This window comes from Megascapheus bottae, chromosome 15 (assembly GCF_031878675.1).
Source record: "Megascapheus bottae isolate mThoBot1 chromosome 15, mThoBot2.hap1, whole genome shotgun sequence".
In the NCBI taxonomy this organism is placed as follows: Eukaryota; Metazoa; Chordata; class Mammalia; order Rodentia; family Geomyidae; genus Megascapheus; species Megascapheus bottae.
Window position 1 is genome coordinate 12,779,831 of NC_143523.1, and position 23,054 is coordinate 12,802,884.

The 23,054-nt window shown below is 46.7% G+C and overlaps 1 protein-coding gene across 2 annotated transcripts in view; it reads left to right on the top strand.

Annotated features, from left to right (window-relative positions):
* The window catches only part of Afap1l2 (actin filament associated protein 1 like 2), a 90,860-nt gene that overhangs the window by 49,689 nt on the left and 18,117 nt on the right, over window positions 1-23,054 (top strand). Inside the window, exons 2-6 of one of the 2 annotated variants that reach the window (XM_090345801.1) lie at window positions 6,972-7,100; window positions 13,033-13,107; window positions 14,424-14,518; window positions 18,202-18,292; window positions 20,412-20,495. In XM_090345801.1, the coding sequence (XP_090201927.1) occupies window positions 6,972-7,100; window positions 13,033-13,107; window positions 14,424-14,518; window positions 18,202-18,292; window positions 20,412-20,495 (474 nt within the window). The remainder of the gene's footprint in view (window positions 1-6,971; window positions 7,101-13,032; window positions 13,108-14,423; window positions 14,519-18,201; window positions 18,293-20,411; window positions 20,496-23,054) is intronic. The other variant, XM_090345802.1, reaches the window with a different exon arrangement.

Genomic DNA, 23,054 nt, shown 5'->3' on the forward strand with positions numbered 1-23,054 from the left:
GTGAGAATGTGTGAATATTTGGGGTGTCAAGAGCTTCCATTTGCCTAACTCAGGATAGTGACGTGAGCCACTGGTGTGAAGTATGTAGATGTTTGTTTTTGCCTTCTAACATTCTTCCTGTCCTGAAGGGAAAGGAAAAAATATTTTCAGTCACATCTGATCTCACCTGACAGGTGTGAGCCTATGAAGTTCTGAATTGGAATCAAAATAGAGTCACATAGAATCAGTATGAAAATTCAAAGGAATATTCACATAAAAATACACAAGACAAACTTTTATTGAAGTTAATCATTTATTACTAACTCATTTATTTCATGATTTAGTGTAGAGCCCTTATATTTCATACCATAGAGTGGTACATATCAAGGTTCAGGAACAAATTCCTGCGTGCATTATGAATAAATCCCTGCTTATATTCCATAAAAGGAATCAAACTCTAAAGGGAAGCTGTGCTCTGGGAGTGGGGAGGGGTTACCCATAAAAGAGCACAAAGAAACTCCCATGGTAGACATATTGGATCTTGATTGGAGGGGCGGCTACCATAGTTGAATGTGTTTGCTGAAGACAAAAAAAAAAACAGTACAATCAATACAAGATTTTGTTATGCAAATTGTCTTCCAATGAAAAACTATTTTGTTAAAGAAAACATCTTTACCACCAATACATGAATGAACAGAACACAGCATATCTATGTAAAGGAATTTTGTTTTCCATAAGACTGGATAAAATATTCATACATGCCACAATGTGGCTGACCCTTGAAACCCTAATGCTAAGTGAAAGAACCCAGATACAGGTTCACATAGTATATGATTCCATTTATATGAACTACCCAGAATAGGCAAATCCATAGAGACAGAAAGCAGATGTGTACTTGACAGGACCTGGGGTGGGGAGGTGGTATGGGAAGGGAGGAAGGAAGGAGCAGAAAGTGACTGACTAATGAGTTTCTGTTAGAGGAAATAAAAAAAAAAGTTCTGGAACTTTGGAATTGCTTGCACAACATTGTGAATGTATTTCATACCGCAGAATTGTAAACTTTAAAATGGTTAAGATGGTAAATGTCATCTGGTTTTTACCACCATAAACAAGAAAGAAAAAAGAAAGTCTTCCTAAGAATATAATATGTAAGACACATAGCAGGTACTTGATAGACGTTGACTCTGTTTAATAGAATTCCTTTGCAAAACTAGGGTGCTTGAGCTGGGTGCTAGTGGCTCATGACTAGAATCCTAACTACTCAGAAGGCCGAGATCTGAGGATCACAGTTCAAAGCCAACCAAGGCAGGAAAGTCTGTAAGACTCAACTCCATTTAACTGCCACACAACTCTAAGTGGCCCTGAGGCTCAAAGTGATAGAGTGCTAGCCTTGAGTGAAAAAGTTCAGGGAGAGTGCCCAGGCCTAAGTTCAAGCCCCCTGCCGCTGACATAAACAAACAAACAAACAAACAAATAAATAACAGAGGGGATGGTCTTTGGTGTCCTGTCTCTGGTGGAGGTATGTTTTCCTGAGAACCTGAGGATCCTCTGAGGAGACATTTTCCACACCTCTGTAACATCTATGTGATGTGTTGCTTCTCACGGGAGCATTCACAAAAATCATCACATTGCCTGGTCCCTGAGAGCGTTGTACAGTGAGTGTCTTGATCTTGGAAACTGTTTAGGGGATGGGCCGGGGGGACGGAGGGGGGGGACATGTCTTTATAGAGAGAGAACAGGTCTTACTCAGTTTCATGTTTAGAAGAAAAATCATGCTCTATCATGGGTCATCAACACCTACAGCTGAATAAATAAAAGTCTGAGTGAGAGACAGCAGGGAAACTGGGAAGGATAGCTTTCTCGGGGTAGGAACGACGTTTATGGTTGGGAAGAGAGTGACCAAAAAGACGGAGACTGCGTCAGGATGAGGAAAGCTGGGGAGGAGGTCTGGTGGGGCCCCCGCCATGGCCCAGAGCAATGAATTGAGCAGTTGAACTGTCCAGCTCTGCGTGGGCCTTGGGTATCCTAAACAAGAATCTTATTGATGGATTTGTCAGACCCTGAGCAGACAACTCTGAACTTTAACAGAGCCAGGATGGAAAGCCTGCACAAGGGCCTACAGTTTCCAGGATGAACAACAAGCTTATTTTTCCCCTCCCTCCACTGGAGGATGGAAGAAGAGACCAAAATGAAAAGTGTGGGGGATGGTGGGGGAGAAGAGAAATGTGATGAGTGGGGTCCAGAGCCTCAATGGAATCATCACATTCCTCGGCGGGGTGGCCCACCCTTCAGAGCCCTGGGGGTTGAAGAATGCTACTGGACTTGGCACAAATTGGGTCCTCGCCTCTGGTGATTGTTATTTCCTAGGGCCTGTAGCAGACTTCAATAGGATGCATCTCTTGGGGAATTACTGATGTCCTGTGGGTCAGATGATCAAACGTACAAAGCCTGGCTCTTACCCAGAAAGGGCTCAGGTAACATGAACCTGACTTGTGCGGAGATGACCTCGTTTTTAGTGGCTTGACTGAAAGAGCTCTAGAAAGGCGGAACTGGCGAGGAAGATGATGACAGCTTGTTATTGGTGGTTCCGAGAGACACCTGTGTGTGCTCAGTGAAGGATGCCAGGGATCAGGAAGGAAGGGAAAGGACTCCCTCTGGTCCCGAGTCTCATGCTGGGCCTCGGCCCTCTGTTTGACCCATCCTGGTCCCCAGACCTGTATTTCTTCAACCCTGGGGCTTATCATTCACCTAAAGCAACTGTTCTAGAAGGAAAGGAAGGTATCAATTACTAATCACGTTCCTGAGCAGAGACTACCCCAGGTACTCTTCTCTTTCCTCCATCCAACCCATTCACCAGTACCCCCAATAAATAGGCACCATGGCTGCTGTGGTATCTCAAGTCCTAAATGGAGGGTGTCATTCTGTGCCTCTCATTCATCTGGGCATGTTTTGTTGGCAGTCCTTACCTCGAACTGGATGATTACCAGGTCTATTGGCTCCACCTGTCACACATCACCTCCAGCCCCTTCTCTTGGTGTGTTTCCTACCCCTGCCTTGTAGTATATGGTGGGCCAGAAAGCAAAAGCTGTGTCTCAGAAGAAACTCTTCAGTCCTCTGGGAATGACTATAGCCAATGGGGACAGACAGCTAGTCCTTTGAACTTGTACATACTTGAGTTTGAACCCCAGTGCCACTACCCACTGGGGCATATAACTGACTAGGTTATAATCAGAGCTCAGTAGCTCATCCCTCCACCATCGTGCTTGCAGAGGAGCTATGAGAACTAGAGATGCAGAGCCCAGCTCCTGGGATGGGACGGTGCTTAACTGCTCTGATTTGTCCGCGCTGTCATCATGCCCTCAACCCCAGTGCTATCATCTAACTCGCACGCCCTCTCACCCCACCCATCCTCCTCCCTGTTATCTCTGAACTGCCTTGTGTGGCCCTGTCCATTACATCCCAGGTTCTGCCGGATTTGTACAAACTCCTAAACAAAGCAGATGAAGGCTTCATGACCTGTCACACCCCAACCCTCAGTTCTAGCCCCTGAGCTCGTCCCCATCTTCCCCTACACCCATGATCTCTGTGTGCCTGACACATAGAGTCACTCTTGCTCTGCCTCTCTTGGGTGAACTCCTACAAATTCCTCAGTGACCATATATAAATTCCACTCCCCTCCTCCCCATCCTGATAACCCAAGTTTGCCTTTTTAGTGCATTCCTAGTCTGTGGATGGAAGCATTTCCAAGTTAATCTTGTTCTTACTTGATGTATTCATCCGTGTCTTCTCTAGAGGTAGAGGGCCCTTGAAAGGGCTGAAGACCCATTTGAGTGATCTTTGTCTCTAAGTGCGATCCAGGCATAGATATTGGCTTTAGATTTGGTTTAGATATTGGCTCACATGAAATCAGAACAGTGCTGTTTTCCAGGAATCCGGCAGCTTTTGGGAAAAACTGAGGATGTGGAAGAGAAGAGGCACTTCCAGTGTTCATGTTTTGCTCTTCAATTCGTACAGAAGTAGTGGCAGAGATGCAGCCTTGAGAGGAACAGAAGGTCAAGGAAAACAGGGCAGAGACCCCAACTTCCTTGCTGGCTGTTTCGCTTTCCCTGGCCCCCAGAGCCCAGGGCAAGGCTCCAGTCACTTTCCTCCTATTTGGCCTTTGTTTTTCTGGTTTCGCTTCTTTGAATTCATTGCTGAAGCCAGTTAGGTTCCAGCAGTTGACAGGAAGCTCATGAATAGCTGTGAGAAAGAAAACAGGACCCAACCTAAGACCTACATCTCATTTGATTCTTCCTTCTTCAACCCTGCTTTAGGAGCAGCCCTCGGTGGACCCTGTCTAAGCTTATTGACGTGACAGTAAAGGCGTGTTTGCAGACTGCCAGAGCTAAGGGTGATGAGGCTGGGTTATAGTCCCTGCTGCCTTGATTTCAGGCAGGGGTTAAGATTTTGCCATTGTCTCTCTGACTTCAATTCTTTTTATTTTCCTTTCTTTTTTTTTTTTTTTAAATAGTGTGTACCGGTAATGGAACTTGACTTCAGGGCTTGGGTACTGTCCCTGATATTTTCCACTGAAGACTCTCACTTGAGTCACACCTCCACTTCTTGCTTTTTGGTAATTAATTGAAAATAAGAGTCTCACAGATTTTTCTACCCTAGCTGGCTTTGAACTGTGATCCTCAGGTCTCAGCCTCCTGAGTAGCTTGGATTATAGGAGCTCTCTGTTCTCTTGGTTAATTGTCCCCCTTCCCTTTACCATCACCGGCACTGCTCCTGTTCAGCTCACTTGTCCAACAGCAGTAGCAGCAGCAGCAACAGCAGCAGCACCTTGGAAGATGGCAGTGTTGTTCTGGGTTCTTAGTGAGCCATTCTAGTAATAGCAGGGCTTGGGGCTGAGGCTCAGGAAAGAAGCACCATTGGCCCAGATCAGAGTTCTTCCCTAGTAAGGCTGCCAGGATGCTGAAGGTACCCTCATCCAATGCCAGTGTAAGATATCCCCCATCTTGCCTCTGCCTGTCCTTTAGGGACACATATCTAATCACTGGAAGAGCTTTGTTCCTGTCCACAGGTGTGCCCACTGTTCCCTGCCTCCCTCCCTCTGGTTATTTATAAGCCAGTTCTGTGTGGTTGTGGGTCTGACCAGGAAGCCAGAGACAAAAGGGTCAGGGACAGGTGATGAACAAAGAAGCAGAGATTTCCGGTGATGTTTTGGTTTCTCTCAGCCATTGACTGGCTCCCAAGTGACACTTCTAATGCCTGGCCCATCTGGGCAAGGAGACTGGGAGACAAAGTCTACAAACAAAGCAGTAGCCTTGAGGTTGGATGAACTGCTGGGTTCTGAGTTTTAGAACAACAGTTCTTCTGTTAAACTTTGAAAGCTGGTTTTATAGACCAATTGGGCCATAGTGTTGTTACTGTATTATCAAAACTAGAAAAGGAAGAATTGGGCTATAGTTCAGAGGTATGGCACTTGCCTAGTATCTCTATGGCCCTGCTTTCAGTCTCTAGTAATGTGAAATAAGTAGAGAAAAAAATAAATTAGAAAAGCAAGGTAAGAGATTCATTTAAACAATGCCTCAGTTCTAGTGTTTTGGTGAGGTAGCATCTACCTCCTAGCTGGATTTCAGCAGGCTTCCCTTCAGTCTTGATGTAGGCCAGGAATTTTATATTCGTGTATACTAATCATGAAGTATCTCTGTATATTCTGTAAGTGGATGGATTTGCTTTTCTCTCATTCATTCATTCATTCATTCATTCATTGACATTGTGCTAGATACTAGAAATGTAAGTTAGATACAGAAACATGTCCTTGGGACATAGTAAGACAATAACACAGGCAGGTGCAAAGCTGTAAGACAGTATATCAGTTTCTTATTACTGCTATCACAAATTACCAAGCATAACATAATGACTTACAGCAAAACACCGCACTTAGCCTTTCAGAGATTAGAATCCAAGCATCAATAGGGCTCTCTTCCTCTGGAGGCCCTAGGTGATATTCTCTTGCCTCTCTAGCTTCTTCTAGCCTCAAGCCAATATTGTAGCATCGTCTCTCTGGCTCACATGCCTGCCTGTTCTCCGATCTTCTTAGTGTGAATTTTACCAGAACTCTTGGCTCGTCAAATAATCCATGGCAATTTCCCATCACCAAACTTTGAAGCCCCTCTTGCCATGTAAAGTACCACCTGCACTGGAGGGGGTGGGGAGTAAGACATATAATTTCTGGGGGTGCCATTCAGCCTTTTATAGGGGCTGGTAACATGGGATTCTGTTAGGTACCCTCATAGTTCTGGAGACTAGGGAAAGGTAATATAGGAGGAATGTTACTTAATACGACCTGTGGGATGGGTGGGATTGGCTAGTGTGGGGGAAAACGCACAGTAGTGTGAATATTGGAGGAGAAGAGATAGGAATACAGAGGCTGGGGTGTGAATGCTGTAGCAAAGGTAGGTAGGTGATTGATTTGGGGTGCCAGAAGCAGTTTGTGGAGCTCTATCAGTAGATTTGTGTTTTAGAGAGCCATCTAGTCAAACATGGTCTAGCTTAGGCCATAGGGTTCTGAATTGGATGGAACTTGATGCATTCATCTAACTGATCTAAGAAAATGAAGTTGTAGATTCAAAGTTACCTGGAGAGAATCAAGATAGGAGTAACCCTGATTATAACCACAGCTGGCAAAGGGCACTAGAGGATGAGTTCTATTTCTCCCCAAGGCTCCTTCAAGGGCATATATGGTGGTAGTGAAAACACTCTGGGGATATGAGGCCATCTTGGTCTCTATCACTACTCTACCAAATGATAGACCTGCAGCTCCCACTTAGGTTGTTGGAGTGGAAAACCTGTTTCCCTTCTTCTGTCATCATGGAACTTCTGGTGCCTCCATTCTCTGTTCTGTCAGCCTCATGGCTGGGCCTGGAAAGATCAAGAGAGGGATGCTCCAGGGTCTGGAGAGAGGCAGATACTGAAAACTTTCTCTTGCTTTTTTCTGTCTCTAGCCTTAGAGCAGCTGCTGACAGAGCTGGAAGACTTCCTTAGGATTCTGGACCAGGAGAACCTGAGCAGTGCTGCTGTGGTGAGGAAGAGCGGCCTGGCTGAGCTCCTCCGCCTCTACATCAAGAGCAGCAGTAAGTGTGGGCTCTGGAATTCAGAGGGGTCTCACGGAAGTGGAAAGATGGCAGTGTGATGGCGCCAGCTTCCAAAATGAATGCATAGAATGGGTGGCTTTAACAACAGTTGCTTATTCTCTCATACTTCTTGAAGCTAGAAATCCAGGATCAAGATATTGACAGGGCTGGCTTCTTCTGGGGCCTCTTGCCTTGGCTTGCTGATAGCTGTCTTCTTCCTGAGTCCTCACATGATTTCCCTTCTATGTTTGTCTGGGTTTGATCTCCTCTGAAAAATTTAAATGACTTTTGAAGGATAATGCAGCTTAAGGAAAGAAGAGGAAAACATAGTTTCAAAGCTGTAAATCACAGAACCCTGATCTTGTAATGTTTTCAGTGTGTGTGTGTGTGTGTGTGTGTGTGTGTGTGTGTGTGTGTGTGGATGTGGATACTCAGGTGCATGCATGTATGCTGGTATTAGGGCTGGAACCCAGGGCCTTTGCTTGGCTTTTTCTGTCAAGGCTAGTACTCTACCACCTGGACCATTCCTCTACTTCTGGCTCTTTGCTGATTAATAGGAGTCTCTGGGATGTGTCTCCCTATGTTGACTTTGAATCTCATGTTCAGCTCTCAGCTCTCTGAGTAGCTAGGATTACAGGTGTGAGCCTCTGGTGCCCACTTCCATCTTCTTTATCACAATATACTTTATTTATAATGGGAACCCAATTGTTAGGTCTATAACTCAGTGAGATTCAATTATTGCAAATCACCATCTAAAACAAGGCTCTTTTGAAAGAAAACCGTGTGAAGTCAACACAGTGGTTGAGTTGGTTTTTCTGTCAGGTGTTTGAGGACAGTCAGGGACCATCAGAGCATACCGGATCCATCTGCCTCTTGGCAGGAGCAACTTACATCCATGCCAGGGAAGGAAAGTCTCCACCTGCTTCAGCCATCACCATCAGGCAGTGCCCTCTGCATCTAACCTGAGTCTGCCAGGCTGCAATGCAAGGCCCCAGTCTCATGAGGGTGCATTTCTTTTCTCATTTTCTTTTGTCAGGCTTCACAAAGCTCCTAGAGGAACAATCCTGGCTCCCCACAATGTCATCAGGCATGTTTCCCTGGAGTCCCCTCTCACCTTTTCTCTTCTCCAGGCCACCTTAGCAGTTCCCAGGCTCCTCCTGGCTTTATAGCTGTGTCTGCCAGGCCTGCACATCAAACACAAACACTGGTGGGAACCGCACAGGGGAAATCCACAGTACAAAGCCAGAGAGTTAGGGGAGCGATGACTCACTCCTCTGAGGGATTCATCAGTGGGATCCTTTACAAAGCACACTCCCCAGACCTTTGAAGATGTGCTCTGACTTGAGAATGCTGGTTTATAAAGACAGCCTCTGTTAGGAACTGGAAAACACCTCTTTGTGATCAACCCGACCCATGGCTTCTGGTGCGAGCACACTGGCAATGACTCCCGTGTCAGGCCTTGTTGGCTTTTCAGATTGCATGGATGGCTGCAAAGGATGGCCTTTGTTCTGCTTTTCACCTGCCTTTAGAAAGTCAGACTTTCCCCATTCCTGGGCTATGCAGCTTGTTGGGATGGGGAAGTTGGGGGCTGCTGAGAACTGATCTATGGCTTCTCAGTGAGCACCACCTCCATCGAGCCCCCAGTCACTGATGTCACCATACGAAATCTGGCAGCCACCTGATCCTTGTCTTCTCAGGCAGGAGTCTACCTGTTACTATTGCTGCTGCTTATCCGAGTTTCTCTCTGGTCCCCTTTGCACTCTTTAGACCCGCGGCTAACATTGACTCTGTCCTTACTGACATGGGGTGTCAAATGTGCTCAGTGGGATTGTGCCATTTCATCCTCATGTCAGATCTGTGAAAGATTTGCTGTGATCCCCAGTTTACAAACAAGGGCTGGACTCATCACTTGTGCAGAGGCACACAGCCATTAGTAATGGATCCAGGGAAGGCTTTAGGGCAACAGGTTAGCTGTGGTGCTGGGTGTGGGAGGAGAAAGAATCTTGAACAATGGTCTTCCTCTGGGCCTCCCAGGCCTGCTTCACTGTGTGGCTAGGAAAACCTAGCTTATTTTAAAGGCCCTGAAAGATGGGGTACTTTACAGATGGAAATATTCATCTCGATTTTCCAAGCTGGTGTTTTCCTTGCCTAATAAATTTTCTCTCCTCTCTTTTTGAGGGCTACTTATTAGGGACTTGGCTGCCTGTGGTATTGGTGCCTTTGCCAGCAAGAGCCATGTCCCTTGCCTGCCCAGGCCAGAGGCTCAGGGCCATTCCAGTAGCTGCCCTTCTGATCAGGAGCACTTCCAATGCTCTGGGTACCCAGCTGTATGTAGCAAAAGCTCCAGGCTCCTCCCACCACACCAGCTGTGGGAGAAAGGCCACTTGCTGCTCAATTCCCAGGAATGACATTTGCTATCCCAGTATTATCAGCTCATCTCCCACACCACCTGTGGAGGGGGTTATTTCCTTACTGTGTAATTAGGTAGGTCTCTTCCCACTGGACTGTTCAATTCATGAAAGCAGAGACAATGTTGTGTGTGTGTGTGTGTGTGTGTGTGTGTGTGTGTGTGTGTGTGTGTGTGTGTGTGCTGGTACTAGGGCTTTACCCTCTTGCTCAGCTTTCATGTTCACAGCAGGTGCCCTACCACCTGAACCATATCTTGAGTCTAGCCCTTTGCTAGTTAGTTGGAGATGGAAACTCTGGGCATTTCTGCCTGGGATGGCTTTGAATCTCTGTCCTCCAGCTCTTGGCCTCCTGAGAAGCTGGAGTTACAAATGAGCCACCAGTTTCTGGCCTCAAGGCACTTGGGAAAATGAATGAGTGACTAATAGAAGGTTCTCCAGCTCCAAGCAGCTGTACTTCCCACCGGAGTACAAAACAGCAGCTTTCTAGGGCCAAGTTCACTGTGTTTTTCCGATAATGGTTGGCAGTGTGAGCGATTTTTCATTTTCTGTTATTTACAAAAGACAAATTATCTTGGGGAAAAACGTACCTGCCTAAAATCTAACAGTTAAAAAAATCAATAAAATCAATATCTTTCCTTTCCCATGTGTAAAGTGTTAAGCTAATCAATAATATGAAAATAACTGATCACAAAATATACACTGGGAGTCCCTAAACAGATTCCCAAATTCTTGCTGGTCCTTACCAGGTCAGCTCAATGTTTTCATATATTTGTGGTTTGTCTCCCATGGTTTTTGCTTTACGTTCTTCTTACATTTAGAGCCTAGATGTACACGTCTCCATGTTGCCACATTTCTACCCTAAAATGTAACTTAGCATATAACTTCACCCCAGTTCAAGGACATCTCTGCAGACAGCAAAAGGGGAGCACACTGTCACTTGTCACATCCACTAATTACGGGAGGAGTCCCCACATGCACCCTGCCGCCAGGTGGGCATTTAATTGTATTTTTCTTTTTTCCGTTTCTAATCTCATGCAATACTGCAATGAGCATCCTCCAAGAATGTTTTATTTATATGCTGGTATCTCCCCATGAGATAGATTTCTGGAAGTAGGAAGCTGGCACAAAGGATAGAAACGAGGAAAAAATAAACTACCCTCCCAAATCACCTTGAAAATGCTTGTGGCAACTTAGAAACTCTAATAATCTATTTACTTATTTTATATTTTAGTGCTGGTGCTAGGGCTTGAACTCAGAGCCTAGAAACTGTACCCTAGCATTGTTGCTCAAGGCTGGTACTCTACCAACTTTGATGCACGCGCGTGTGTGTATATAATTAATTGGAATTAAATATTTCATGAATTTTCATTTCTAGGCTGGCTTTGAACCAAACCTCAAATCTTAGCCTCTTAAGCAGCTAGGATTATAGGTGTGAGCCACCCACCCACATGCTTATTTATTTCTGAAGTGACATGCTATTTCTGTATGTTGGTATATCATGCTTTATGGGACCATTTGCCTATTTGGAACCTTTGAGCTATTTGCCTGCTTAAGACTTAAACTCTTTGCTAACTCTATGCTGACCTTACCTTTTCAAATTCCCTAATGATTTGAGTTTAGCTATCTTGAAAATTCCAGAGTTAGGTAGAAATGAGCAGTAGTTTATCCTTATGATTTTCCATGCAAACAAGACACCTGGGGCCCAAGAGTGACACACTTTGCCTGGCATTGTGCCATCAAGGGCATGCTTGGCTGAGCCCATCTCCTGCAACCTTCTGTAAAGCACTTGCCCCTGAGCTGTGCTCTGCAAACTGTTCTCCCAGCCGGTGTGTGTCTCAGTTGGTAAACATTCCCCAGATTTGCCTTCCATTAACTACTGCAATCCTTGGAAGAGGGCAACACTGCCCACTGGTCCTGGCAGGATGGGCGCTATGGTGGTGAGCTGTGGCTGATGGCTGCGGACTCACTTGGCCTCCTCCAGACATCTGGTTTGAGGCCTTTGGCTGAAGCCTTGGTGGTCTGTGGCCATGTAACAGACTGATGCAGAATTGCCTCCTTTGCCGGAGGTTTGAGTTGGTCCTTTGCCTCAGGAATACTCTCAAGCCACTGGAATTTACCAGCCCCTCGTTTCTAGGAATTATAGGTGAAGAGCTGCAAAACCTTTCCCAGAGGAAGTGAGGAATGACACCTGGGGATAAGAAACCAAGGTGTGACAGGAGGCTGGCCAGAGTTGGTGATTCCGCTCTACAGGGTAGAGCAGGTGGCTGGTGGCCCCCAGATTCCATGCCCACCCTTCCTACCCCTCTAGACTCCCTACCTACGCTTCCCCTCAGTGACACCCAAAGGAGCTAAATTTGCAGGTTCTTAGCTTGACCTATCTTATCTAGACATCTCTGATTAATATATTCAAGAAGTTCAGATTAGGATTTGAATATGGGAAGATATTTTACAATGTAAATGAAGTACTGGGAAACCCAGAAGTGTGTCTGGTCTGTGGAACTAACTCAGGATACATCTTTAAGGTCCGGATACCTTTCAACTTTACTGTTTTTACTCCTGAAGCTATCCTCTGTACCTTTCCTTCTCCACCACTCCCTCATGTCCACCCCAACCTAGAAAACTAGCAGTCAGCAACTCATCTTCTTGGAAATCTGCAGGTCTATGATGCAGAGGTGTGTGTGTGTGTGTGTGTGTGTGTGTGTGTGTGTGTGCGCGCGCACACACAGAGTTACATGTAGGCATGCATACTCTGTGGCAAGGACAGGGTCTTAGCTTTTTTTTTTTTCTTTTTTTCTTTTTTTAAATCAGTCCTGGGTGCTGTCCCTGAGCTCTTCAGCTCAAGGCTAGCACTCTGCCACTTGAGCAACAACACTGCTTCTAGTTTTCTGGTGGTTAATTGGAAATAAAAGTCTCAGGGACTTTTGTGCCTGGTCTGGTTTTATGCCATGATCCTCAGATCTCAGCCTCCTGAGTAGCTAGGATTACAGGTATGAGTCACCTGCACCTGGCTGGCCTTAGTCCTTTTTGCTCAAGACTACTAATTGAGCCACAGTTCCACCTCTGGCTTTTTGCTGCTTGATTGGAATCTGAAAGATTTTTCTGCTTAGGCTGGCTTTGAATCACAATCCCCAGATCTCAGCCTCCTGAATAGCTATGATTATAGGCATGAGTCACTGGTGCTTGGCTTCTATGATAGATTCTTGGGGCTTGAACTCAGAGCCTGGGTTTTGAGTTCAAAACTAGCATTCTACCACTTGAACCACAGCTCCACTTCCAGTTTTTATGGATAGTTAAGTGGAGATAAGAGACTCCTGGGTTTTCCTGCCCTGGCCACAATCCTTAGTCTTCAGCTTTCTGAATAACTAGGATTACCAGTACCTAGCCTATGATGGATTTTTAATCAACCTGAAACGCCCAGTGCTTTCACTGAAACCAATGCAGATGAAGGTATCATAGGGAGAGTGTTTCTCTCTGTCCCAGAGCCAAGTCACACAAAGCCAATGTCTATTGTCTTCTTTCTGCAGGTTCTGATGAAGAGTACATTTACATGAACAAAGTCACAGTCAGCAGGCAGCAGAATGCCGAGTCTCAGGACAAAGGTATGGGCTAGGCAGGCTGCGGGGCTGGCCAGTCCTGGGAAAGAAAGGCACAGGCTTGGTTCCATCCTCTCCTTGCTCCCTCCCAGCCAGCATCCAGACAGGCCTGAGGAGTTATTTGTGGCATCCACATTTTTGGTTGTGGTATTTTGGGTTGATATATTTTCGGATGTTTCAGTGGCCTCCTTGCTGATTGAATCAGGAATTTGTCCCTAAAATCTGTAAGCTTTTCCCAGCATCATCCCAGGAACAGGAAGTCATAATTCAGATGTTGGAGGAGAGCAGCTGTGCATGGCACTGGTCCCATGGTTCCAGCTCTGTGTGTTTTCATAGAAGTCTGATTGGGAGGAGGGAGGAGAAATGACCATGTCAGCAACTGGGTGTTCAGAGATAGAGCTCAAAGGGGTACTCCTCAGGCAGCACGGTTCCCTCCTTTTGTAGGAAGGATCTATGGCTTCCTACTAGTGTCTCAAGCTTCTTCCCACAGTCCCTCTCTCTTTGACCCTGTGGGGTGAGTCTGACAGGACCCCAGAAGGCACACAGATTTGTAGAGCTTTCCCCGCAGCACAGAGGACATGCAAAGTGCCATCTCCAGACCCCAAAGCCTGTAGCTCAAATGGAATAGCCTAGAGAAAGATGGGGACATAGCCCCTCAAGCTCTTACTTTATCCTATTGAAAGCTTGCCTTCAATGGGACGGAATTTGGATATGGGTCACCATAGCCTGAGGTCAGACCTGCCTGAACTGTCTTGTTTAGAATCTGGCTGGACTGGTTGAAGTAAAGCAACTTTGGTGCCTGCCTTTATTTAACTCAGAGAACTGATGCCTTAACTTCATCATACCACCCCCCCACACACACACTGCCCCTCAGATCACCAACACTTCCAAGCCTGGGACTGTAGAACTTATCCAGAGGACGGTGACCACTCTACTCAAGGTCATTTGACTGTGGGTAAACTGTGGGAGGGAAGAACCATAATAACAGGGTTTGTACTAAGCCCAGCTCAATATAGTGACCACCAGGCAGCTGCCCTGCTTGGCTGAAGCCCTGTGGCCGGACTGTTTCTGACGTGGGGCACATGTCAGGGAAGAGTGAAGAGCCTGCCAGGAACCCCAAGGAATCTGTCCATGGCACATGTCCTATTTTGGGAGGAAAAAAACAACTTCAGCTCCCATGGCTGCCTACCATGGTAATTAACACCTGCTCAAATACAACTCACAAGACAAGGACAGGCCAAGTGACTGGACATTCCTGGGTAATAAGGCCCTGCCACGTACAGAGACCCCTCACCAAAGGCTTCTCCTCTTCCTGTCCACAGTGCCAGAGGAACATGGCCCACTGACCAATGGTGAGCCCGGACTGCACACCTCCGCCCCTCAGAAGAGCCTCCCTGAGCTGCCGCCATCCAAGATGGTAAGTGTGGGTCCAGTGCCTCCGGTGTACCTCCCTGACTGAAGCCTTTGTCCTCACTCATGTCAATCTTCCAAGCCTCTGGTGTTTCCTCAGGACCCTTGGCGTGTGAGGCATGGGGCAAAAAGATGGGCACAGAAAGCCCACACAGGCCAGTTGCCATTTGCTCAGACCCACGAGACTTATGACACTAAGAGCGATGGGCACAGGGAGATTTTTATCAAGTGGCTTTATCATTGTGTATCAAATGCTGTGCCAGGCTCTATCCCCAGTGCCACACGACAAAGGCCATGTTTTGCTCTGGTCACCAGCTCAGGCCACTGTGGTCAAATGTTAATCTTATCAGATTATATTTCCTGCCTGAAGCCCACCAGTGGTTCTTATTCAGTTAGAAACAAACTTCCTTGTTCCAGACGTGGTGGCAAGGCTTGTATGCCCGGCCCAGATACAGGAGCGGCTTCTTGATATTGGCTCTTCCATGGTGTCCTTTCTGCTCCTGGGTTGTGCTGTGGTCAGCTCTGCAGTCAGCTCTGCCACAGGATTTGTCATTTCCTGGGTCATGCCCATCAATGATGATCACCACTCAGAAGCTCTTGGAAATACCCTGGCCTAGCTACATGACCCATCCATCCCTCTTCTCTTCTACCAGTCCAGTCACCTTTCTGTGGCACTTGCCACTGCTGACATGGAGTTTTTATTGTGTTCTCTACAAGATAGAAGCTCTCCAAGACAGGGACTATATAAAGTAGGTCACACACAAATAATTGTTCAATATGATGAGTGGATGGGTTAGCAGATGGATGGAGGATGGATGGATAGATTGATGAGTGGATAGACCATAGATAGACCAGTGGATGGGAATCATACAGACCTGGGTTCTGATCTCAGCTCTGTCATCTACTAGCTCTTTGCCTCTGAGAAAGTTATTTAAGGTCCCCAGCCCTTTGTCCTCTGATGTTTGAATAGAAGTGATCTTGGCATCTGTCTGTTCACCAGGTTAAGGTCCCAAGCCACCCTATGCTAGTTCTCAGTGAGGCAAGTGGTTGTAGTTCTTAAATTTTGTGAAGGGGAAGCCCAAGGCATCCGAGCAGCACCATCAGGATTTGAATCCAGGTTCCTTCTCCTTAAGAGTGAGAGGAATCCTACAATAGGAATAGGGCCACAGATGGGAAGGATCTACGTAGAAGGCAGACAGAAGGTCGCCTGGGGGTCCTCCCTAGCAGGAAGCTGACTCCACTATCACTGAATTCTGGCCAGTGACCATTGCCTGAGCTGTGGGCTCACACCACTGTGGAGGAGCTCCCAGGCCCAGAATGGTTGCACTGGCTCCTCCTTTGAGCCTTCATAAAGGCATCAGGGATCATTAAACTAGTCTATGACTCACTTCATACCTGCTTGCAACTGTCCTGTGCTTGCCAAGTGACAGATGGTGGGACTCTTCCTCTCAAGATGGTTGATTATTGGTGGCCTAATTCCTAGTCCCTGAATGTTCCATGCTGCTGCTGATGCCAGTGATTTGGTCCCAAGCTCCTGCCCCATTCCATGCACACAGACACGATCCCCTACCAGCAAAGGGGCGCCATTTTTTTTCATAGAAAGAAACAAACTCAGGAGAGTTGAAAAGCCTTGGCCTCCACCTTGTAGCTGGGAGGCCACTAGGCGGGACTGGACTATGAGTTCCTGGAGGTTTGGTAGCAGAACAAGTCAAGGCTACACTCATTCCAGCTGCCCTTCTCCTTATCCTTGCCCTGACTTTGAGGAGGTTGGGAGAAGCACCTCACTTCTACCTCCCTGTCCCGCTGCTGGTGGTTCTTGGTGAAAGGCTTTCTGACATAGCCCAGGCTTTGATCGCTTGGACTTTGCCTGGTGGAAAAGGAGCTGCCACCCCGGGAGCAGCTGCTGATGGTGAGGTGAATTCACCAAATCTGTTTTCTTAATACAGTGGACCAAGAGGCTCAGAGGCTGGGCCTGGTGGGAACAGTTGTTCCTGGGCCCCTCCCTATTTTCCAGTCCCCTGTACCAAGGGCTCTGAGCCACGTAGGGGTCAGGTAGAGGGCAGGTAGGCACATCAGGAACATCTGTGATGGGTTCCTTGGCCTGGATAGGCTCATAGCCACATCTGAGAGAAATGTCACCACCCAGGAATAGTAAGGTTCTTAGGGACCTTTCCAAGGCTCAGTAATCATCCTATGGATGGAGTCCAGGCCTAGGGAAAGTTCCAGAAAGGCCAGCCGGCTTTACAGTGCAAGCCAGTTCTCTCTCCTGTGTGGCTATTGCTCTTCTGAAATGACACAGGGTGAAGATCGGATCCATAGCTCCCTTTGCCACATCCTTACTCATTCTAATCTAGGCACCCACTGTCAGTCACCCCCAGGGATCCCAGTGTAAGTCGGATATATTAAACCAGAAATCCTCCTGCCCACTTTTGGGTGCACATGTCTTTGCTCACTTAATCTTCTTTGGCCAAATCTGTAGGAAAGTAGCCATAACTCAGTCCAAGACCCCTAGAAGATCAGGGTCTGGCGCCAGAAGAAGCAGAGCCCAGAAGCAGTGGCCTCCCAAACAAGAAACTCAGCAGCTCCACCCCAGAGCCTGAGCCTGGAGTGACCCCTGTCCTCCTTTCTTCTCTACCCCCAGAGCATCTGGGTATCTTGAGCTCCTCTATCTGGATCCTGGGCCCACACGATTGATGGCTGCCTGGGGTCCACAGCATCCCTGGCTGGCTAGGATGGTGGACGGTGCCCAAGGTTCAGGATGGTTTGTCAGCCATGAGCCTTGATTTTCAACATGTGGCTTGGTCCCCATTCCAGCCTCCATGGATTCACTGGAGAGCAGCTTGTCCAGCAATGCAAGGGCAGCCAGAGGTCTGGAGCAAGCACGTGGGTGTGGGCAGTGACTCAGGCAACCATGGCCTTTCCAGGCTTGCTGCCTGCGTGGCCAGGTGCTATGGACACTGCAGGAGAAACAGATGTTTGGTGGCCACTGTTTATACTCCTGGCAAGCACAGCCCTCTCCACCCCAAGTCCCCTGTGAAGCCTTGAACACATTGTGTGTGTGTGTGTGTGTGTGTGTGTGTGTGTGTGTGTGTGTGTGTGTGTGTGTGTGTGGTGGTGGTACCAGGGCTTGAACTCAGAGCCTGGGCACTGTTCCTTAGCTATTTCAAACACAAGGCTAATACTCTATTCCTTGAGCTGCCACTCTACTTCCAATTATTTTGCTGGTTAATTGAAGCTGGAAATCTAGACTTTCTTATCCTGGCTGGGTCTGACCCACAATCCTTAGAGTAGGTGGGATTATAGCTATGGATCACTGGCACCTGGCCTGGTGTGATTTTCCTTCTCATACATTTTTTATTGTAATTAATAGAAGGGTTACATTATATTCACCAGATAGAAGGTGCATTATTTCACATACATTGATACCCTTTCTCATGTTTTGGTCCCCATTTCCCTCCCCTTACCCCAGCCTAGTGTGATTTTTATATGCACAGAAGGGAAGCCAGGCTCAGAGGCTGTCTTGTCTCAAGACTGGGATTCCTGGTATCCCACATTCCTCTCTTTCTTTCCTTAATCTCAGCCAGCTGGAACATTGTTTTACTCTAGAGTTTCTTCTTCTACCCAAAGGGTTAATTCCAAGTTGCTCTCAATATATCATGGCTGAAGATGTTTGACTTGTTCATGCTACAGATTCCAGAGCGAAAACAGCTTGCTGTCCCGAAGATTGAGTCTCCAGAGGGCTACTATGAAGAGGCAGAGCCATATGATACTTCTGTGAATGGTATGTCCCAGTGGGGGACTAGGAGGGAGTCTCAGTGCTCTAACCTGCTGGTCCATGCTGTCTAATGGTAGCTCCCATGCTCATCCTGGCATTTGGGACTGCCATTACCAGGGAAAATGGCTGCAGTTGAGAAGTGGCCATAGAACGTTTTAGCCTTTGGTCTGGATGTGTCTCCAGGATCCCTTTGTAGAACCAGCCTCCCAGGTATTGGGGATGGCTCACACTCTGCACATTTCCTGGATCTGTGAGTTCTGGATTCCCACCTAATGGTTACTGCACTCAATATAGAAAGATGATAGAGGAGAGATATGGGCCAAGAGGCATCCGTCCATGGGAGGCCATAGAAGTGGAGGCCAGGCTGAGTGAGAGCTTAGCCTTCAAATTCTGTCACTGGACTTATGGTTATTGTCCTTCCACTATTAGATGCAGATTCGATGGAGAGGAGAAAGACAACAATTAAGCCTAGACTGTGTTGGGTAATGATCTGTGTTAGGATGGAAGACAAAAGAGGCTGGATTTCAACAGGAGAGGAGCTATTCTCTGACAGCATGATGCCTGAATGCTGTGGGAAGTAGATCAGACAGATAACTTCAGAAAGAACTTTGTAAGCAAAGAAACTGTCTATGCATAGACACTAGGGGTAAACCAACCACTGAAGTATTTGAGGAAACACAAGGAGGCCAGTGGGCTAGGAACAGAAGAATGACAGAAAAGGAACCCATGAGCTTTTGGGAGAGAGTAGTGATATAGATGGAGGTAGTGGTTATTCTGGCTTCATACATAACAGGATTGATGATGAGGTGGGATCCGGACTTGGAGCTACCTCAGATTCCCCTCTTTCTTCACACTCTCTTCCTTGCTCAGGTCCCAGGAACTGTGTGGGAGGTGAGGGCCTGTTGAGACTGAGAAGGTTTTCAGAGGCTGGCATTGTGGGCAGACACTTAGCTTCAGCCCAGGGAGGCTGGGTTGCAGCCTGGGCTGTGATTTTAGACCACAGCAGAGGGCGTGGTGTCACTGTCTGGTGCATTCTGAAAGTAGGAAGAGTGACTCACCAGAGAGTGCCTCCATGCACCTTGAGCATATCTCTCTTGGGTGTGGCCTCTGCCAGCCAGGGCCTGCCTCCCAGACACACAGGGGCCTGTTTGTGGGGTGCTTCATCTCCACACAAACAAGAAGTGGTCAGAAAGATCTCACCTCTTGGGGTTTATCTCTCCACTGACTGTGAATCCTTCTGAGTTGTGACCAGGACCTGTGATGGCCACTGGTACAGCCTAAACTCAGTGTGGAGCGGGTGCAAAGATTGTGTGATCTCCTGCCACCACGGGACTGGAGATGGCTTGAGGAGATGGCTTACTTATGACAGAGGAAAACTTTGCCTGTGTGACAAGCCAGACTGGCTCCACCTCCTGCCTTCTGTCCCAACACCTGCTTGAGTAGTGTGACACACAGGTTAAACAGGATGAAGGCACATTGGGGGCCAGCCCCTTGTTCTAGTTCATTGGCCAACAGTGATTTTGCTGACTTCCTGCACGAGGCCAAGTGATGGGTCACTTGTCCTACTTTGTCAGCAGCATTCCCACACTGTTCCACTGGGTCAGGGGCCTCTCTCTGAGAGAAGGTTTCATGAGCATCCTGGTGGTCTGGAAATATCCGTCTTTCTTGCTTGCCTGAGACAGGCATCAGGTTCTTCATTCCTAACATATCCCGTGGGTGGAGTGTGGTAGTGATACAGCTGCTCTTACAACAACCCTATGTCCATAAAATACGGGCATCATGCACAGAGCAGTTCACCGTGAATAGTTCGGCTCCTTGGTTGTTTTTGATACCCAAGCTCCTGCCACATTTGGCTCTGCCACCTTCTGGGGCCACTGAATCCTCTGAAAAGGTAGAGGAAAGAACTCCTGTCTGTTCCTTAATAGCTCCAGCCAAAAGTAATGCACATGGCCTTGTTTACATTCCACTGGTTCCAGTAGTCACATGGAAAGTGGCTAGCTGTGTCCTGACAAGCTCCTATTTTGAAGGGGGACCACTACGTTCTCATGGATTCTTGGATGTAGCCCTCTTTATCTTCTCTTTCTCTCTCCTCTTGCCTTCTGTGGTGCTTTGGGAAATCACAAAGGTCATTCTGGTGGATTTCTACCTACTGGAGTCCCTAGATGGGTTCAAGTGCCCGAAGGAGTCATTTATGCCACGATTACCTTAGGTACTGCTTGTCTTGAAGCTAGAATGCCTGTGATTCCTCACCTGCTGCATGCTTTCAGAGATGGCTGCATGGCCAAAGAGTCACCATCTTTCCATTCCCCCGCATGGGTCCTGCACGTCCATACACATCCACCTGCCATCCTGTGTGAGGAGTGATATACTCTGCTTTTCATAGACCAACCCTTTCTGTGGCATTGAAAATGGTGAAAGACCCAGAGCATGTGGGGTTTTTCTGCCCTTGGTTCCCATTCGCAGTGACTTTGTGAGACACAGTGTGTGCATCCCAGTAGAATTATCTGAACATCTTGCCTTTCATTCCTGCTCACCCAATGCTCTCTGGAAACCAGGAATCTTTTAAGAGGATCTTGCATTTATTGCTCACACATTTGCTCTAATTTTCTCCACGCTACAAATTGACAATGTATTATTTCCCAGCTAGCTTTCTAGGAGCCTGTGGCATCAGAATGGTACCCAAAGCATGCAGGACTCCTCAGAAGCTCAAGGCAGGGACAAGCCCTCTACCCTCCCTCTGTCAATTTTTGTTTTTGAAGGAAGAATCCCAATGATATACTATCTTTCTTTTCATTGCACTTTTTGTTCAGATAGTACAGTAATGAAAAGGAAAACTTAAAACTTAAAAAAATGCTCACCTTCATCCTACCTCCTTATCAGCTGCTGTGAGGTCTCTGATATCTTCATACTCTCGTCTATTTGAATATATAATTCTAGTTGTGCCTTTTCCTTCTGTCATCAAGTCTGAGGGAAGATTACTGAGTTTTAATTGATTATGGTTTCCTGGATTCCCCTAAATGTCTCAAAAGATATTTTCCTTATCCAGTCCCTTCTACTGACTGCTAACTAACTCCTGGATGGGTATAATTATGCATGAAACATTTCTCTCTCCTCTTTGCTACTTTTATTTATTTTTGGTGTTGGGAATAAACCTAAGACCTTGTACACACTTGGCAATTACTCTACCTTGAAGCTAAACCCCTAGCTCCTTCTCCTTTTTTTTTTTTTTTTTAAAGAATCTAGTTTCTTAAGATAAACTCCCGGACAATGGGATTCCTGGGTCAAAGAATATGAGTGTTTCTATGGCTCTTGAGACAACAGGCTGCCAGATTGCTTTCTGAAAGGCTTTGTGGATTGATGTTCACATCAGCAATACAAAAGTTCAGAGTCCCCTGCTGAGTTGTACTGAAATTTCCACTTTTGTTTATTAGCTATAAAATCATGGACTATTCAGCTTTAAAAAGTTGAGCCAAGAAGAAGAGTAACACACTGCTTCTAAAAATAAAACTGATATTAAAATATTTAAACTGTTATTTTTAAGAAATATTAAAATAACTACTACAGTGGCTCCTTTCTATTTCCTATACTCTAATTAAAATTCAGGGTGGTTTTTTTTTTAATTTTTTGCTTCATATGCAAAATCTTAGCTATGAAGATAGGAGAGAAGCTTCTGAGAAGACTTCGACACTCCACAGGTTGTTCCTCTCTGAAGGGTATCATGGAATAGAAGAGAGGTACCATTTAGCCTGACTTGGGGTAGCGGGGAAGGTTGCAGAACAAGGGCTATTATACAGAAATGACAGGAGCTAGTCACTGGGCCCATTTTTCTGAATGAAAGACAATGCCCAATGATCAGGAGGTGGTGAGGTCACTATCCATAAGGAATTCCAGCAGAGCATCAAGGTCACGATAGATGGGTATCTATGCTGAGCCAGGGCTTGAAACCCTGGGTCTCCTTCTTGTTCATGCACTGCTCTTTAAGGATTCTGAGTGGATTAATTGATGGTAAGTAGATAGGTAGATGTAGATAAATAGACAGACAGATGGATAGATAAATAGCATGGTTTTTGTTGGGCTTGAATGCAACAGTGAGGCTGGAGTAGGAAACAACCCCTGCAGGGCAGGGGTGACAAGCTAGAAGCTGAGGCAAGTAGAGTATATGTGTTTGCACTGAGAGGAGTTTGGGGATTCTTTCAAATAACACAAATGCGAGGTAGGTTTATAGCCTGCAGCAGAGGAGGGATAAAGGCAGAGATAGATGAGGGGGCTCACTCTGTCCAGGGTTGCTTGGCAGAGAGTAAAAAGATCTAAAAGGAGTTAAAGAAGATGAGTAGCGTTTCCAGGAGAGTTTAGAGCAGGGGGACAGGATTTTACACAATAGAAGACAGGTTACCTTCTCACAAATCCATTGCATGCTGTGGTTCACTTGGCCTTTTCTTTCTGAAGAGCCACAGCAACTCCCACCCTACCCAGCCAAACCAGGCTCAAACCAGGCAGCCCAGATACTTGCAGAACACATGGCTGGTTCTCAGAGGATATTCATTTCCTCCTGACCCCTGAGTAGGACAGAAATGCTAGGCCCAAAACATCTAGAAACATCTCTCCAGCACTGGGTAAATCCATTAGAGGAATCAAAGATGGAGGGGACTTTGCTTCTCAGAAGCACTGTCTATGGGACAGCTTGTGTGTCTGTGGAGTCTGGGAAACTGGGTGTTGAAGGGAGGAAAAGAGAGACTTTTAGTTTCAAGTTATTAGTGTTCTTTTACCA